The sequence below is a fragment of the Ceratotherium simum genome, chromosome 9 (assembly GCF_057802395.1).
Source record: "Ceratotherium simum simum isolate JZ-2026a chromosome 9, ASM5780239v1, whole genome shotgun sequence".
Classification (NCBI taxonomy): Eukaryota; Metazoa; Chordata; class Mammalia; order Perissodactyla; family Rhinocerotidae; genus Ceratotherium; species Ceratotherium simum.
The window spans coordinates 56,847,782-56,867,830 of record NC_141908.1 but is presented as its reverse complement, the minus strand read 5'-3'; the positions used below and the strand labels follow the sequence as shown (position 1 = coordinate 56,867,830).

At 38.4% G+C, this 20,049-nt stretch overlaps 1 protein-coding gene across 1 annotated transcript in view; it reads left to right on the top strand.

Annotated features, from left to right (window-relative positions):
- LOC147916313 (dual 3',5'-cyclic-AMP and -GMP phosphodiesterase 11A-like) overlaps positions 1-16,128 on the top strand; it is a 61,055-nt gene extending 44,927 nt beyond the window's left edge. The window contains exons 2-3 of the mRNA XM_087434931.1: positions 15,740-15,898; positions 16,114-16,128. Coding sequence (XP_087291057.1) covers positions 15,740-15,898; positions 16,114-16,128 — 174 coding nt within the window. The remainder of the gene's footprint in view (positions 1-15,739; positions 15,899-16,113) is intronic.
- Positions 16,129-20,049: the final 3,921 nt, after the last annotated feature.

Here is a 20,049-nt window from a genome sequence, read left to right as displayed (position 1 = left end):
TTTCCTTTAGATGTATTCCCAGAAGTGGAATTGCTGGATCATTTGATAGTTCTATTTGTAATTTTTTGAGGATCTACCATACTGTTTTCTATAGTGGCTGCACCAATTTACAATCCCACCAATAGTGCACACGAGTTCCCTTTTCTCCACATCCCTGCCAGCATTTGTTATCTCTTGTCTTAATGATGGCTATTCTAATGGGTGAGAGGTGATATCTTATTGTGGTTTTAATTTGCATTTCCTTAATGACTAGTGATGTTGAGCATCTATTCATGTATCTGTTGGCCTTTTGTATATCTTCTTTGGAGAAATGTCTGTTTAGCTCCTTTGCTCATTTTTCGATTGGGTTATTTGGTTCTTTGCTATTGAGTTGTATGAGTTCTTCATATAGTTTGGATATTAACCCCTTATCAGATATAAGGTTTGCAAATGTTTTTTCCCATTTTACAAGTTTTCTTTTCACTTGATGGTTGCTTTTGTGGTGCAGATGATTTTTAGTTTTATGTAGCGCCACTTGTTTATTTTTGATTTTGTTGCTTATGCTTTAGGTGCCATATCCAAAAAATAGTTACCAAGACCCATGTCAAAGAGTTTATTCCTATGTTTTCTTCCAGGAGTTTCATGGTTTCAGGTCCTACATTTAAGTCTTTACTCCATTTTGAGTTAATTTTTGTGAGTAATGTATGATATGGGGCCAGTTTAATTCTTTTACATGTGAATATCCAATGATCCCAGCACAATTTATTGGAAAGAGTGTCTTTTCTCCATTGCATATCTTTGGCTCCTTTGTCAAATATTGGTTGACCGTATATGCTTAGGTTTACTTCTGGGCTCTAGATTCTGTTCCATTGGTCTATTTTTCTGTTTTACATCAGTATTACACTATTTTGATGAGTATAGCTTTATAGCATAGCTTGAAATCAGGAAGTGTGATGCCTCCTGCTTTGTTCTTCCTTCTCAGGATTTCTTTGGCTATTTGGGGTCTTTTGTGGATCCACATACATTTTAGGAGTGTTTTTTTCTACTTCTGTGAAAAATGCCATTGGAATCTTGATAGGGATTGCATTGAATCTATAGGTGACTTTTGATTGTATTGACATTTTAACAATATGAATTCTTCCAATCCGTGAACATGGGATACTTTTGCATTTATTTGTATCTTCTTCAATTTCTTCCATCAGTGTCTTCAGAGTGGTGATCTTTTACCTCCTTAGTTAAATTTATTCTTAAGTATTTTAATATTTTTGATGCTATTGTAAATGGGATCAATTTCTTTATTCCTTTTTCAGAAAATTAGTTGTTAGTGTATAGAAATGCTACTGATTTTTGTATGCTAATTTTGTATCCTGCAACTTTACTGAATTCATTGCTTATATCTAACAGTTATTTGGTTGAGTCATTAGGATTTTCTATATATAAAATCATGTCACCTGCAAATAGTGACAGTTTTACTTCTTCCTTTCCAGTTCTGATACATTTTATTTCTTTTTCTTGCCTGATTGCTCTAGCTAGGACTTCTAGTACTATGTTGAATAAGAGTGGTGAGAGTGGGCACCCTTGTTTTGTTACTGATCCTAGAAGAAAAGCTTTCAACCTTTCACAATTGAGTATGATGGTTGTGGTCTTGTCATACATGGCCTTTATGTTAAGATATATTCTTTCCATACCTAATTTGTTAAGAGTTTTTATCATGAATGGATGTTGGATTTTTTTCAAATGCTTTTTCTATGTCTATTGAGGTGATCATATGATTCTTTTCTTTCATTCTATTAATGTAATGTATCAATTGATTGATTTGCATTTGTTGAGCCATCCTTGCATCCCAGGGATAAATTACACTTGATAAAGGTGAATGATACTTTTAATGTGCTGCTGAATTTGGTTTTATAGTATTTTATTGAGAAGTTTTGCAGCTACCAGTCATGCAGTGGATAATGATGTTTCAGTCAATGACGGACTGTATATATGACGGGGGTCCCATGAGATTAGTACCATATAACGTAGGTGTGTAGTAGGCTATACTATCTAAGTTTATGTAAGTACTATAGGGGAAGGAGAAATTTTTCTCTATGCTTTTAGGTTCTTCTGGCTGGTTTAAGAATTAAATTGACATGAGACAGTTTAATAGGAGAAAAACAAATGAAAGTTTAATAACATGTATACATGAGAGAAACCCAGGAAAACCAAGTAACTTGCCCAAATGGCTGAAGCCCTCATCTTAAATACCATCTTCAGCTAAAGACAAAAGAAGATGTTGGGAGTGGAGAGTCAGGTACTTTAAAGGGAAGGAAGGCAATTCATAGGTAGGTGAAGAAGAACAAATGTTTGGAAAACAAGTGTTTGGCCACACAGAAACAGAAGAACACAGAAAGGAAGCCCAATAAATAGGTTTTTCTGAATTCCTCCCTATCTACCACCCAGTTCATGTTTTGCTAAGGTGATAGCTCGCTTCCTGAGATAGGTTTTATTGTCTGAATTCTTTTAGGCAGTTAAGGGGGAAGTAACAAGAAAAACTTTCTGAGTCTTTTGTTTCTTAAATATAATCAGCCTAGGGCCAGCCCTGATGGCTTAGTAGTTAAAGTTTGGAATGCTCTGCTTCAGTGGCCTGGGTTTGGTTTCCAGGTGCAGAACCACACCACTCATCTGTCAGTGGCCATACTGTGGCGGCGGCTCACATAAAAAAAAAAAAGAGAGAAACATTGGCAACAGATGTTCCTCAGCAAAAAAATTAAATAAGAAAACAAATAAATAAATAACTCAGCCTAAAATAATCCTCATGTTAAAGAGACACATTTTTGGGGTGGCAAATTTTGTTCCCCTTCAGTACACTCTATGCTGTTTGCACAATGATGAAATCATCTAATAACATGTTTCTCAGAATGTATCCCCATTATTAAGCAATGCATGACAGTATATTCATCAGGGATATTGGCCTGTAGTTTTCTTTTCTAGTAGTGTCCTTTTCTGGTTTTGGTATCAGGATAATCCTGGCCTTGTAAAATGAGTTTGGAAGTGTTCCCTCCTCTTCTACTTTTTGGAAGAGTTTGAGAAGGATTAGTGTTAATTCTTTAAATCCTTGATAAAATTCACCAGTGAAGCCATCTGGTCCTGGGCTTTTCTTCATTGAGAGATTTTTGATTACTGATTCAATCTTCTTACTAGTAATTGGTTTTTTCAGATTTTCTATTTCTTCCTGATTCAGTCTTGGTAAGTTGTATGTTTCTAAGAATTTTTCCATTTCTTCCAGATTGTCCAGTGGTTGGCATATAGTTGTTCATAGTAGCCTCTTATGATCCTTTGAATTTCTGTGGTATCCATTGTAATGTCTCCTTTTTCATTTATTTGTTTTATTTATTTCATTTCATTTGTTGATTTGGGTCCTTTCTTTTTTTCTTTTGCTAGTCTAGCTAAGAGTTTGTCAATTTTTTTATCTTTTCAAAGAATCAACTCTTAGTTTGCTTAACCTTTTCTATTGTTTTTCTGTTCTCTATTTTATTTATTTCGACTCTAATCTGTATTATTTCCTTTCTTCTGCTAACTTTAGGCTCAGTTTTTTCTTCTTTTTCTAGTTCCTTAAGGCATAGAGTTAGGATCTTTCTTGCTTCTTAATGTAGGCATTTATTGCTATGAACTTCCCTCTTAGAACTGCTTTTGCTTCATCCCACAAGTTTTGGTATGTTGTGTTTTCATTTTCATTTGTCTCAGGAAAATTTGTTTATTTCCCCTTTAATTTCTTCTTTGATCCACTGGTTGTTAAGGAGAGTGTTGCTTAATTTCCATATGTTTGTGAATTTTCCAGTTTTCCTCGTGTTATTGATTTCTAGTTTCATGTCATTGTGATCAGAGAAGATACTTGGTATGTTTTCAATCTTCTTGAATTTGTTAAGACTAGTGTTGTGGCCTAATATATGGTCTATCCTAGAAAATGTTCCATCTGTGCCTGAGAAGAATGTATTCTGCTGTCGTTGGGTAGAATGTTCTGTATATGTTTGTTAGGTCCATTTGGTCTGTTTCCTTCAAATCTGCTGTTTCCTTATTGATTCTCTGTCTGGATGACCTGTCCATTGTTGAGAGTGGGGTATTAAAGTCCCCAAGTGTTACTGTATTACTGTTTATTTCTTCTTTTAGCTCAGTTAATTTTTGCTTTATATATTTAGGTACTCCAATGTTGGGCGCATAAATATTTATAGTTGTTATATCTTCTTGAGATATTGATCTATTTATAATTATGTAATGACCTTCTTTGTCTCTTTTTACCATTTTTAGTTTAAAGTCTGTTTTGTCTGATATAAATATAGGTACCCCTGCTCTCTTTGTTTACCATTTGCTTGAAATGTCTTTTTCCATCCCTTCACTCTCAGTCTGTGTGTGTCTTTATGGCTAAAGTGAGTCTCTTTTAGACACCATATTGTTGGATCTTAATTTTTTTTAATCCATTCAGCCATTCTATGTCTTTTAATTGGAGAATTTAATCCATGTATGTTTCAAGTAATTATTGATAGGTAAGGACTTACTATTGCCATTTTGTTAGTTGTTTTCATCATCCATTCTTCCTTATTTCTTATCCTGCTGTCTTTTTTTGTGTTTTGATGTCTTTTGGTATCAGTATGCTTTGACTTCTTTATTGTGTTCTTTTGTATAATTATGAGAGGATTTTCCCTTGTGGTTACCATGAGGCTTACATAAAATATCTTAAACTTACAACATACTATTTTAAACTGATAATAACTTAACTCCAATAGAATTTTTAAACTTTACACTCTTACTTCTCCTTCCCCTCAAATTCTAGGTTATTACTGTTACAATTTACATGTTTTTTATATTATACAACTGATAGATTATTGTAATTATGGTTATTTTTACTAGTTTGTTTTTTTAACTTTTAAATTACAGTTGTGAGTGAATTATGCTTCACTATTACCACATTGCAGAATCTAACTATGACTATATATTTATCATTATCAGTGAGATTTACACCACCTTTTTATGTTTATATGATGTTAACTAGTGTTCTTTTACTTTCATTCAAAGAACTCCCTTTAGCATTTCCTATAAGATAGGTCTGGTGGTAATGAACTCCTTCAGCTTTTGTTTGTTTGAGAAAATCTTTATCTCCCCTTTGTTTCTGAAGGACAGCTTTGCTGGGTATAGAATTCTTGGTTGACAGTTATTTTCTTTCAGTATTTTGAATATGTTGTCCCATTATCTCTTGGCCTGAAAAGTTTCTGTTGAGAAATCTGTCAGTAATCTTATGGGGGTTCCCTTGTATGTAACTTCCCTCTTTTCTCTTGCTGCTCTTAAAATTCTTTCTTTGTCTTTGAATTTTAACAATTTAATTATAGTATGTCTCAGTGTAGCCCTATTTGGGTTCAACCTATTTGGGATCCTTTGGGCCTCATGGATCTGGATATCCATTTCTCTCCCTAGGTTCAGGAAGTTCTCAGCCATTATTGCTTTAAATATACTTTCTGTCCCTTTCTCTTTCTCTTCTCCTTCTAGAATTCCCATAATGCAAATATCGTTTCTTTTCATTGTGTTCCATAATTCCCATAGGCTTTCTTCACTCCCTTTTCATTCTTTTTTCTTTTTGCCTCTCTGACTGGGTAATTTCCAGTGTCCTATCTTCTAGGTTACTGATTCTTTCTTCTGAATGGTTGAGTATACTTTGAAGCTGTCTGTGGAGTTCTTCAGTGCAGTTATTGTGTTTTTCAACTCTAGGATTTCTATTTGGTTTTTTTGATGGCTGTTATTTCCTTGTTGAACTTCTGATTTTGTTCATGCATTGTTCTCCTAATTTTGTTTAGTTGTCTGTTTGTGTTTTCTTGTAGTTCACTAAACTTCCTTAAGAGGATTATTCTGAATTCTTTGTCTGACAGTTCATAGAGCTCAATTTCTTTAGAATCAGTTATTGGAGCTTTATTAGTTTCCTTTGGTGGTATCATATTTAGCTGATTTTTTGTGATCCTTGATTCCTTACGTTGGTATCTGTGCATTTGAGTAATTTGGTTCCTCCTTCAGGCCTTACAGGTTTGCTTTGGCAGAGCCAGTTCTTCACCAGTCAGCTTAGTTTGGATTTCTGGGTGTGTCTGCTAGTAATGTCCTTGGGCAGGTGGGGCCTGCTATTATGGTCTATTTTTGGATGAGGCAACTATTTGAGCTCTGAGGATGGGGATGGTGGGGGTGTGCCACTGGCTCAGAATAGTTGTATAGGACTGCTGGCTTGGTTCTCTACTCAAGTGAAGCTGTAAGATGGGCTCCACAGTTTCCAGGATTTTATGGCCAGGCTTAATATATGGTTGCTACTGGGTACCATATTCAGTGCTACAAGGGGCTGCGAATTAACTTCCCTGCCCTGGCAGGCCAGCAGGATGGAACACAGGGCGTACAGCTTGTTGTTTGGAGACCCAAATCAGGCCAGGGTGTGCACTGAATTTCTTGGTTAGGTGAGGCCACTGGTTTTGCTCTGCAGTCAGGGGAAACCACAGGCTGTGCTCTCTGTTCAAGTGCCACTGTACATAGGGCTGTTGAATGGGCTATGCAGCTTCCCATGTTGGGTTCCCTGGCTAGGTTCCCTGACTGGACAGGCTGAAGGCTGTATTCAGTGATGAGCAGGGCTACGAATTAGCTTCCCTGCCCAGATGCAGTGGAAGAACCAGCTCTAAAGCCAGTAAAGCTCTTTGTTTGTTGTCTTAAGTGAAGCTGACCTGCACCCCAAATTCTTTGACAGGATCACTGGCTTTGCTCTGCAAACTATCTGCTCTACCTGCCCACCTCTTGGCTTGAGTGCTGCTAAGCTGCACAGCTTCCAGGAGTTGTCATCAGCCTTTCTGGTCAGACGGGGCCAGAAGACATTCTCTGTAGTGGGTGGGGCTATGTTGCAGCTCCCTTGCCTGGGTGGAGGGAGAGGGGCCACTCCAGGCTACTCTCAATTTCCCAAATAGGCTTTCAGCTTGGGAGGCGCTGGGAGCTACCCTCAGCCTTGGCTATGAATTAATCCCCTTGCCTGTGCATAGCACAGGAATGTTCCATACCCAGTACTGGCTTTGCTCTGAGGGTCATCAGCTCTGCCCACCCACCTCTCGGCTTGAGTGCTGCTGGGCTGCACTGCTTCCAGGAGTTGTCACCAGCCCTTCTGGTCAGATGGGGCCAGAAGACACTCTCCATAGTGGGTGGGGCTATGATTCAGCTCCTTGTCTAGGCGTGGGCAAACTGAGCTCTAAGGCCAGCAAAACTCCTCATTTGAGAATCCAAATCAGGCAGATCTGTACCCCACTGAGTTCCCTGGTCAGAGTGCACCCCCAACTTGGTTCTGCAGATGAGCAAATCTGCTGGTTGGGATTGCTACTTGGGCACTGCAGGTATGAACTCGGTCTGCCAAGATCCATGTGCTGGTTGTTGCAAGCCCCTCCATCACTGTCAGATTCCCAGTGGTTGAGCCCCACAGATTCCCCTGCAATCCCTGAGGTGTGAGATCAGAGTACGGGCTCCTGCAGGTGACCTACAATGCTGGTGGGAGCTGGTTGTCCCCCTTGGGTTCTCTTTTCCCACTGGAGGAACCAGAGGCTTAGGGGAGACCTCTCCATGTGGTGCTGTGCTGGCCTGGGAGAGGGGCAATGCGATCAATGTGTAGCCACTTCTCTTAACCTGCTAATGCAGTCTGTCTTGGTCTCTGAGCTGCACAGGGGTACTTCAGCCTCACCCCTGTGTTCTAGGATTCTCTCAGTGGTGTCGTGTTCTTGAATAGTTGTTAGTCGTTCTCGTGAGGGAGAGGGAAGTCAGGAACAATGTATGTCACTGTCTTGGTCAAAGGCAATTTTCTTTTAAGCTTCAGATAGTTTGGCAATCTATTGGTTCAAGTTTTAATGGCTTATTCATTTTATACATTGTATTTCCATTGGTTTCTCTACATTTGCGCTCCATGAGGCAAATGTGGGACTGAACTTTGTCTCCAAACCTTCCTGTATTGGGGGTGGATAGTAGGGTGGGTGGGGATGGTGTGTCAGCCCAGTACGTTAAGCCTTTGTGGAAAGTGGATGGAAAACATAACAAAATGGAACAAAAGCTAACATGCAAACTTGTCTTGAAAGATCTAAAGCAGTGGTTTACAGTCTGTACCCCTCGGAAGCCTAGAGGCCTTGGATTTATTCAGGGACCTCTAATTCTGTGGTTCTTAACCCTGAGCAACAGCCAGAAGTCAGATCCCCCACACAGCCCCTCCTCTCACCAATTATGATTCAGTTGGTCAGGGCATCAGTGGTCACCTAAAGCTCCCCAAGTGATTCCAGTGTCAGCAAGGGTTGCCAACCACAGTTCTATTCCTGTGAATACCTAACTGCGTCTGTAGACAGAAAAAATATCATATATGCACCTGTATCTTCTATCACCTTTCCTCTATAATTTGTGGACACAATAACTCAGATACAAATTCATTAAACATTTTGTGGAATTAATAGGGGCTATTTATATTTACGTGTTTCCTCATCCGTAAGTTCTAAAAGCATAATTACCATCATGTGTACTTGAAGGGTTTGATCATCTCAACTATGAAGGACCCAAGATGGAGTTGAGATTGTGATTAAAAAAAAAATCACCCTTATTGGTTAAATGGTGGTCAAGACTAGTTCTTGGCTTAATCATGAGCACTGGAAAATTTGACCATGAAGTGTTGTGGAGAGAAGCCTTACATACAGAGGGGCAGAAGAGATCTTATGCAACCCTTCCTGGCCTTGCTTCTGAGACCTGGATAAGATTCTTCACTCTGGCTCCTGCCTTGGGGAGCCTTGAGTGGCTTCTCTGAGAAAGTGAAAAGAAGAGGGGATGGATTCTCTTTTGCTTTGAGGCTTCTCATGTGCCTCTAAAATATGTCTCTTTGAGACTGGCTGGGATTCTTAAGTGCAGTGAACATAGCTCTTTTCTCAAGGACCAGAGAGCTCAGACTGCAGAAGCTGGTTCTTTCTACAGCTTTAGTGGACTTTGCGAGTGGGACCCATTTGCTGGGTATATTCGGTGGCATCACATTCAACTCAGGAACTTGCGGATGAAGCAGCAAGTGCAAGATCCTGGGTCAAAAATGTATCCAATTACTGTTCTCTATGTAGCAGGCATAGGTCAGCTCCATTGCTAAAAAGTAAAAATTGCTTTTGGCCTTGTGACTCTGACTTTTTAAATATTAAAATTATAGCTAATTGTCACATGCAAAAAATAGATCTGCACAAAAGGCACTGAGAAGATCCTTGCACTTCTCAAGAGGAGTTATACTTAAAATATCTGAGATAGGAAAAATATTATGACATAAAAATACTTGAAGCAAGAAGAGTCTACCACAATCATAAGAAACTCATTCCAGATTTTAACAACCTTATTAAAGAAGCCTTTACTTTATTAGAAATCTCTCCTGTTGTAGATCATTTCTTGTTCTTTTGTCCTAAGGGAAATGAATAAAAATTGGACACTATTCTCCACGTGATGTTTCAATACAGACCTAGAGGCATTTGTTAGTTTCCTATTCAAGTTTCCATTTTCAGCAATAAATAGGCCCAGTGTTTCTACCTTCTTATTTGTCCTGTTTCTTCCTTATCTGGCCTTCTGTGAGGCTTTGCTGGTGAGTGTGGTGAACTCCTGAAGACCTCAGATTAAAAGTTATTGAGCAGAGTCCCTCATCCTTACCTAAACAGTCTCTACTTACCATTCCAGGTCCTTTTCCTGAAATTAAAAAATATATATATATATACACATATATATATATATATATATATATAATGTATGTATCAAACTACTTTTGGGCCTAAAAATTTTCACAAGGGAACCCATATTCCCCACCACAGGATCTGTCCCTCCCTGTGATTCTCCCTCAGTGAATCACCCTACTACTCACCCAGGTATCTGCACCAGATATACAGACTCATTTTTGACTTTTCTAACTTCAACAACCCTTCATCAAATTAATCAGCAAGTCCAATTGATTCTACCTCCTAAATATCTTTCAACTCAGTCCATTTCCCATCACCCCTACCACCACTAACCACCATCCCAGTCCAGAGATGGTTTATCTCTCATCTGGATCTCTTGCTTCCAATCCATTCCTTACGTGTAAGCCAGAGTGGTCTTTCTAAAACGAAGAATCAGTCATATTAAACTCCCACTCACCTTCTTAAAACCTTCTAGTGACCTCCTTTCCTCTATGATAAATTTCCAATTCTAAAACTGGTCACTAGGCACCCCTTCATCAGCCTCCAGCTGGTCTTTCCTGTCCCCTCTCTGACTCTTCCCTTGAGAACCATCTTCAACATCTTTCATTTCCTCAAATTCGCCAACTTTCTATTGCCTCTGGATTTAGGAAAGTATTTCCTCTTTTTGGGACACTGATCCCTTGAGTATCAGCTTAAAGATTTCACTTTCTTTGGGAGATTTTTTTCTGACTTTAGACTAGATGTGGCCCCAGCTATATGTCCTATGTTTCCCCTACTATTACACTCATTTGCGGTCGTTGCTTGGCTAGCAAAATCTATTTTTTGCTATCTTCTGTTTTTAAACTTTTCCTCCTTCTATAACATCAGAGTAATATATCCCTTTATCTGATTATTTCCCTAGCTTTCTTCGTCCCCCACGATTAATTTATACCTCAATTTTGGGCTCAGCTTTCTTCACTTTTTAAATTGGAAAATTAATCTAGAAATTAATATACATTAGGAAAATGTACAATTGTATCAACTCTTCTGACCTCCCATTAGATGGATTATATCAAGTTTTGAGTTAATTTTTGAGAATTATCCCATCAGTAGTGTAACAAAGATATGGACAAAGCATGTTTTAAGATGCATTATTTTAAGAAAATCACTAAGACTTATTAATGAAATAAACCTTTCTTCCCAGCTTTTCCCATCATCTTCCACAAAGTTCTTAATTTTTAAAGAACAGTCTTAAACTTTTCATTATAAAATATTTCAAATATTTAGACAAGAATAAGCCATCAAGGTTTATAAAATCTTAACATTGAAGTGCATTTACTTCACAGATTTTTTTGTTTTTTTTTTTGGTGAGGAAGATCAGCCCTGAGCTAACATCCATGCTAATCCTCCTCTTTTTGCTGAGGAAGACCGGCTCTGAGCTAACATCTATTGCCAATCCTCCTCTTTTTTTTCCCCAAAGCCCCAGTAGATAGCTGCATGCCATAGTTGCACATCCTTCCAGTTGCTGTATGTAGGATGTGGCCTCAGCATGGCCGCAGAAGCGGTGCGTCAGTGTGCGCCCAGGATCCGAACTCCGGGCTGCCAATAGCGGAGCGAGCACTTAACCGCTAAGCCATGGGGCCGGCCCCACAGTTTTTTTTTTTAAAGAAGGAAAATTTTGTGGTTAGAGTTGAAGACTCTTCTATATACCTCTCCTTGATGCCATTTCCTCCCATCCTTCCCACAGGTAACCACTTATATAAATTTAGAGTTTGTTATTCCCATGCATGCTTTGCTACACATTTGAATCCATACACAATATTTAGTATTGTTTTTAAATATTGGTAGTATTATATAGATGGTATCAGATTGCAGCTTGTTTGTTTCACTTAACATGTTTTTGATATTTGTTCATGTTAACACAAGTAGCTTTAGTATTCATTTTAATTGTTGTATAGTATGCTATCAAAACAAGAGGTCATAATTTGTTTCTTTTTCTACTGACCAACATTCAAATGATTTTAAAATTTTCTTTTCATAATTGATGTTGCAGTAAACATTTGTGTATCTCTCTTCTGTACATGTGTAAAAGTATCTCTAATATATGCCAAGGAGTGAAATGTGGGGCCTTAAGGCCTTTTCAACTTTTCTATATTTTGCATAATCACAGCACAGTCTTTAAAAAAAAAATAAAACGCTATTACTCAAAAAAAATATTATGGAGCACCTACAATATGCCAGTATGAAGCAGTAAACAAGAGAGCCAAAATCACTGCTCTCTTAGATCTTATGCACTAGTGGAAGGAGAACAAGTAAACTAATAAGATGGTTTCAGAGAGTGCTAACTGCTGGATAATGAAGCATATCATCTTTCTGCTTCAAGATCTTCCATCATTTTCCATTGCATTTAGGATTAATATAACTCCTTTCCAGGCCTATAAGACTTGGCACCATCTGGCCCCTGCCTCCCTCTTCCATTCTCCCTTTGGTTCCCTGTGCTCTCACCACATTGACCTCTCAGTTTTTGGAACTTACTAAGCTTTTTCCTGCTTCAGGACCTTCACATGCATTGTTCCAGCTTCCTGGAAAGTTTTTCCCACCATTCTTTAACTGGCCAATTCCTACTCATAATTCAAGTCACAGCTTAATTGTCCTGTTTTCAAAGAGACCTTCCTTGATCCCCATAAAAATAGGTCCCTACTTTTATGTCTCTCTCATGACACCTTGTTCTTTTCCTCAATGTCACTTACCACAAGCCATGGTTATACATTTATATGTCATCTGCCTCACCTACCAGATCACGAGTCCCATGAAGGCAGAGAGGGTGCTTCTTTTGCTGCCTGCTGTATCTCCTAGCCCATGGCCTGACACATAATCATTCCTCAGTGAATTTTTTAAAAAATTAAAACAAGTTAGTGTTTTTCTGAAAGTTTGGTTGCAGGCTCATTTTGAATGGGAGAGTTCGTTTTGTTTGGGTTTTGATTTCCCTCTCTCCTTCAGGGCTCTCCTCTCCCTAACTAAGGGTTTAGGTTGGCCTGCATAGGTCCCCAGACCAGAACCAGGCCTTGTTATGGAGTTTAAGGGCTCCTGTCCTTGTGACATTGGCAATACCATAGACCTCATCAGAAGGCCAGCAGTGTTTGGTCTTGAGGCTATCACCTTGCCCACAGCCAACCCGTAGGTCCTTAGTCAAATAAAACTCATAGTTTTAGATGGTGGTAGACAGCAGTGCTTTGTTCTTATTTTGTAAGCCTTGTTTAACAAGGGGGTATTAAGGGCATTGGGCGAAGCCTCACTTCAGCTCTGGCTTGAAGCAGTGAGCCTGGATCCAGTTTATCATCTTCCTTGGAACATTTCTAATTCCTGTTACCCTTTCAGGAGCCGGTCTTTCCTCTCTCTGTCTGTCTGTCTCTCTCTCTCTACCCTTCCTCCCTTCCTTCCTTCTTTCTCTTTCTTTCTTTCCTTCTTTCCTTCTTTCTCTCTTTCTCTCTTTCTCTTTTCTCTTTCTCTCTCTCTCTTTCTCTCTTTCTCTCTCTCTCTCTCCCTTTCTCCCTTTCTCCCTTTCTCTCTCTCCTCCTTCCTTCCTTCCTTTCTGCCTTTCTATTTAAAAGTAAGTTGAAGGTATTATGAAATTTCACCCCAAAATACTCTAGCATGTATATCCTAAAAATAAGAACATTCTCCAACATAATTACAATACAGTCTCGTGCCACATAAAGACATTTCAGCCAATGATGGACTGCGTATACGACAGTGGTCCCATAAGATTATAACGGAGCTGAAGAATTCCTGTTGCCTAGTGATCTCATAGCCATCATAACGTCCTAGTGCAACATATTACTCACATGTTTGTGGTGCTGCTGGTGTAAGCAAACCTACTACCTGCCAGTCATATAGAATAAGGATATAAAGAAAGGAAATATTTCTATATAGCTGTATGATGTGTTTGTATTTTGTGTTATTACAGAAGAGTCAAAAAGTTAAAAAAATTTAGAAGTTTATCAAGTAAAAAAGTTACAATAAGCTAAGATTATTATTGAAAAAGAAAAAATTTTTAATAAATTTAGTGTAGCCTAAGTGTGCAGTATTTATAAAGTCTACAGTAGTGTACAGTGATGTCCTAGGCCTTCACATTCACTCACCACTCACTCACTGACACTCAGAGCCACTTCCAGTCTTGCAAGCTTCATTCATGGTGAGTGCCCTATACAGGTGTACAATATTTTATCTTTTATACCATATTTTTACTGTACCTTTTCTATGCTTAGATATGTTTAGATACACAAATATTGAACATTGTGTTACAATTGCCTACAGTATTCAGTGCAGTAACATGCTACACAGGTTTGTAGCCCAGGAGCAGTAGGCTATACCATATACCTAGGTGAGTGGTAGGCTCTACCATCTAGGTCTGTGTAAGTGCACTCTATGATGTTCCCACAACAGTGAAATTGCCTGACGACACACTTCTCAGAACATATCCCTGTTGTTAAGCCACACGTGACTGTACCATCACACCCGAGAAAGTTTATGTTGATACAATGATATTACCTAATATAAAGTCCATGTTCAACTTTCTCTAATTGTTCCCCCCAAAAATTGCATAACAATTTCCAATGAGTGATCACACATTTTATTTAGATTTCAGGTCTCTTTAAACCAGCACAGCTCCCGTGGCTTTATTTTATTTTTATTTATTTATTTTTGTCTCTCATGATATTGATATTTTTGAAAAGTTCAGGTCAGGCTTCTGAGAGAATGACCAATAATCTACATTTTTCTTAATTTTCTTTGCCCGAATGATCAGATTCATGTTACACATTTGACAAGAACACTCCATGTTCTTGGTGATGCTTTGTGATTCTCATTACATCACATCAGGAGGCACACAATTAATGGCAATGCTAAGTTTGATTACTTGTTTAAGGGGGTGTCCACCAGATCTCTTCGTTTAAAGACATCTTTTTCTCTTTGAATTTAATAAGGCGTCTTTGGAGTGGCACTTTGAGATGATGTGAATATCCTGTTTAATGATAAGCTTTCACCTAATGGTATTAGCATTTGTTGATGATCTTTGCTTGTGTCCATTATTATATTGGTATTTGCAAAACAGATACTGTATAATTTTATCATTCCTTCTACATTTTTTGGCTGACATTCTATAAAGAAGCCTTTTATCTCCTCCCTCCCCACCATACTTTTTTTGTTTTTCCAGTATTTTTGAAGCGTCACTGTGGGCTCATAAGTTCTTTTTTCACAGGATCATTTTGACCAGAAATAAAGTAGTGCTTTTCTGCATATTTTTATAGTGCTTAATGTATTTTAATTGTGTATTTTTCTTATATGATACTTCATAGCCAGTTGTCTATGTGAAATAACATATTTTAATAAATAGCATAGTGTGGAGTTCCATTAAAAACACTTGCCCCTGGGGGTTGACCCCGTGGCTTAGCGGTTAAGTGCGCGCGCTCCGCTACTGGTGGCCTAGGTTCGGATCCTGGGCGCGCACCACCGCACCGCTTCTCTGGCCGTGCTGAGGCCGCGTCCCACATACAGCAACTAGAAGGATGTGCAACTATGACCTACAACTATCTACTGGGGGGCTTTGGGAAAAAAAAAAGGAGGAGGATTGGCAATGGATGTTAGCTCAGAGCCGGTCTTCCTCAGCAAAAAGAGGAGGATTAGCCCGGATGTTAGCTCAGGGCTGGTCTTCCTCACAAAAATAAATAAATAAATAGATAAATAAAAGATTTAAAAAATAAACAACAAAAAAAAACACTTGCCCCTGTCCCAATTTTGATTTGTTGTTGTAGTCAGATTTAAACTCTGTCTCTTCATTTACCATGGTTAACAACTATGGTGGTGATTTATTATCATTTATGTTCCTTTGGTGAATTCAACATGAAATCAAATCTGTCATTGTTATTAAAAAATCCGTGGGGTAAAGTTGTCAGTGATAAGTTATCATACACAGAATATGTATGTGTGTATATCATACACACATACACTTCTCTCTCTTTCTCCCTGACAACAATGCACCTGCAGTTAATGCCCTCTCTGTCTTATTTTAGGATCGAAGATTCAATGACGAAATTGACAAGCTAACTGGATACAAGACAAAATCACTATTGTGCATGCCTATCAGAAGCAGTGATGGTGAGATTATCGGGGTGGCTCAAGCGATAAATAAGATTCCTGAAGGTGCTCCATTTACTGAAGATGATGAAAAAGTAAGATTTCCTGCCTTTTGTGACTTGTACTTTCCTTCTTCATCATTGATTGCTATTCTCCCTGAAAAGGACAGGAATTACATGAATAGCTCCTGGATTAGCCCATTCATGAATCATAGCACTTTTTCTCATGTTAATACAAAATGTAATGGGAGTTTTTTTGATATTTCATAGAATGTGATATAATCGACAATAATTACTTTAACTTTTTTTAGCTTGCTTTGTATTGAAAGCCTTAGTAGTATTCTTATTATTCCCTGGTCTTTATCTTCCTTATAAGTAATCTTTTTAACTGAGGATCGCAACACCACCACACTTGGCCCAAGGGGAGATCGGGGAGATAGGAAGTTTACTGTGCTTCAGAAACTCAGCACTTTCTCTTATATTTTCATAACTACTATGAAGAATTGTTTTCTCAGTTCTTATATAAAAATCTCAATAAAATGAATGTTATTTAATTGTTATTCCAAATTGCTAATAAAAAGAACATTATTTTTGTCCCTGAAGAGCAGTTGACCTTGGTAGAAGTGATGTTCTTTTTGCTCTGAAATTTTAAGTTCTTTCACCAGTAGTTTATTCACCAGCTATGTTAAAAGAGAGACTCTTCAAAGAACTAAAGTTCTTACCTTCATATTGAATAGGATCTGGTGGAATATATATAAAATTTCTGGTAAAAGCAAATCTGAAGTTAGTTTGTTTAAGTTTAATGACTGCCTTACTCCTATTTGATTAAAAAAACACTTTATAAGTTAGGGGCCGGCCCAGTGGCGCGGAGGATAAGTGCGCGCGCTCTGCTGCGGCGGCCTGGGGTTCGCCGGTTCGGATCCGGGCACGCACTGACACACTGCTTGTCAAGCCGTGCTTGGCGGAGTCCCATATAAAGTAGAGGAAGATGGGCACAGATGTTAGCCCAGGGCCAATCTTCCTCAGCAAAAAAAAGGAGGATTGGCATCAGATGTTAGCTCAGGGCTGATGGTCCTCACAAAAAAAAAAAAAAAACACTTTATAATTTAACCTTACGGATATGGGGTTGCTATTTGCCAGTGCTAATTACTAATGCATTAAATTAATGCAAATTTTCAGGTACAAAAGGTCAATATAAAATATGATTATAAGGAAACAAGACTTGTAAGTGAAGACAGTCCTTTACTGAGATCATTTCTATAGGGGAATTTGAACAGCCCAAATCCCCAAACAGGTTTATAAACTCTTAGAACATGCTAGGACCTCAGATGCTTTCCTACTAATTTCATAAACAATCACAAGGAATAAGGAACCACCCACTTGTCTGTTGTTTGTCACACAGTGGCAGCTGCATGTTGCCGTGATGCTGAAAGCTATGCTACTGATATTTCAAATACCAGCAGGGTCACCCATGGTGGACAGGTTTCCGCGGAGCTTCCAGACTAAGACAGATTAGGAAGAAGGACCTGGCCACACACTTCTGAAAAATTTGTCATGAAAACCCTATGAATAGCAGTGGAGCATTGTCTGATATAGTGCTGGAAGGTGCGTGGATAGCACAAAAAAAGAAAAAACCTAGGCAGCGTTCCACTCTGCTGTGCACAGGTTTGCTAGGATTTGGAATCGACTTGATAGCTCTAATAGCAATGATAAACAACTAAAGTATAGAAGTTACTTGTGTTGGAGCCATAGGAAACACAAAGATAAATCCCAAATGTGTTGTGCCATCCTGGAGCTGCACAAGGCAGGAGGCAAGATCAGCAACAAGATGTTCTAGGACGTGCTATGAGCATCTAGGAAAGGGAAGGTTAGTCTCACTTGGAGAATCTGAAGAGGCTCTTGGAGGAAGTGACACTTGATCTGATCTCTGAAGAAAGCATAGACCTTCATAAGACAGAGCTAGGTGAGAAGATAAGGATGTTTAGAAACTTAGACAAATGTAGACAACCTCATTCACTATGCAGATATTTCCATGGAATGTACAAATAAAGCAAAAATTTCATTTTGCGCATTTTGTACCATAGATGACAGAGTCCCATAAAAATGTACCTCTTACAGGGATTTAGATAGAAGGATTTGAGTTTTGTGTCTTTCCAAGCATGACAACTACATGCCATGACATCTCCCAAAAAGTTTAGTTTAGGGGCTGGCCCCAGGGCCTAGTGGTTAAGTTTGGCATGCTCCACTTCGGCGGCCTGGGTTTGGTTCCCAGGCGCAGACCTATAGCACTCATCAGCAGCCATGCTGTGGCGGCGACCCACATACAAAATAGAGGAAGATCGGCATAGATGTTAGCTCGGGGCAAATCTTCCTCAAGTGAAAAAAGAGGAAGATTGGCAACAGATGTTAGCTCAGGGCAAATCTTTAGCAAAAAAAAAAAAGTTTAGTTTATACACAGATAGTAGTCCTGCTTTCATTCTGCCTCTTTTATTTAAAAGGATCCCATTATATATTTAATTTTTATCACTGATTCCATTTGTGTTAGATTTGTTTTTTTGGACTTTCTCAATGGATTTATACGTATGAGCTAGGGCTTCATGGGATCTGCATGATTTAAAGAGAAGGTCTGCAGAGGGCTTTGTACCTGTCTGGAACGGTATCAGTGTTTAGCTCTACTGAGAATGAGGGCTGGGACTGAGTTCCAGCTCAGCTAACAACAAGCTATCTGCTTTGGGTGAGCCACTGAATCTCTGACTCTCAGTTTCTTACTCTATATAACTATACTGTGTACCATTTTACAGCACGAGCATTAAATAAGATCAGAAATAAAAAATACTTTGCAAAATATAAGAAACTAGGTAAGTATAAAACATAAATTTTTAAACTAGTGTTTTCCCAAAGAATTTTAAAATATTCTTCTATATATAGTCACTTATCCCCAGGCAATTTATTTCTTAGATTCAACCTCCTTTGAGTATTTCCTTGCTCCAAATGTTTTATTTTTTTCCTCTGCAATTATCCCATGTGCCCACAGTAGCATTTTATCTTCTAGCCTCTACAATTCCCTCCCGTAATTTAAAAAGCGTAGTCTAGTCTCACTTCCTGGAAGAAGCCTTGCCAGTTAGGGCACGTAGATTGTGTTCACGCAGGTGACACCGGATGGAGAGTATTTATCTCAACATGTGTATCTGATTATTGTTCTTTCCTGCAAGGATTCTATATATGTTGTAAACCAACAGGATTGAAAAAGAAGAAAAGCAGAAAACAAAATCTGGAAATGGTTAATGGGAAAGAACAAGATCTAGATACTTCTTCCAAATAAGAGAAGACATTTTGTGGCATAATGGCTGCATACAGGCCATATGATGAGTCTACCTGGGTTGAAATGCCGTCTCTGCCATAGCTTTTGTAACCTTGGGCAGGTTACTTAGCTTCTCTGTGCTCCAATTTCCTCCTCTTAGAAGACAGATGATGATAAAACTTAAAGCCTAGGGCCATAGGGGGATTAAATGAGAGAATACAGGGAAAGAACCTGGTAGAGTGCCCACCACATAGTAAGTCCTCGTAAAAGATGAGATTTTACTGACAGCACATTAATACATGTGAGATATGGTAGGGTCTCAGTTAAAAAATTACCCTGTATAATTTAAGTCTATAAGTTATTATTCACCACAATCTATATGCCAGGTAGCCTTCCACTGTTGGAGTTTCAACAATGAAATCGGGGATATACTTCTTTATAAATTCACAATTCTCTTGTGTGATTGTTAATGCATATACTGTTTTACTTGGTTGTACAAGATTATGCTTATACTAACATGTATTCTACTTTTTAATGTAAAGTTTTTTTTTACACGTATGTCCACATGTGAATGTAGTCTGCCTTTGCCATTTTTAGGGGTTATAAAGTTTTCTTCTTTTTCTTTTTTTACAGAGCTTAGTTTTCTTAATCATAGTCCTATTACTGGAAATTTGAGTTGTTTCCCATTTTTCACTAATACAAATAGCCCCTGAGTGAACATCTTGAACAAATTACCTTTTTCTTTTGTGTTATTTCCTTGGGGCATATTCCAAAGACTGAAATTACTGAGTCAAAGGGCAAGAAAAGTTTCATGGCTCTCATTTCAAGTCATCAGATAGCTTTCAGAAATATTGAACCCATTGACAATGGTAGCAGTATGCATAGACCTCTTTTCTCAGAGCCTTGCCATCATTGTTCAGTTCACATTTTAAAACTAGAATTAGTT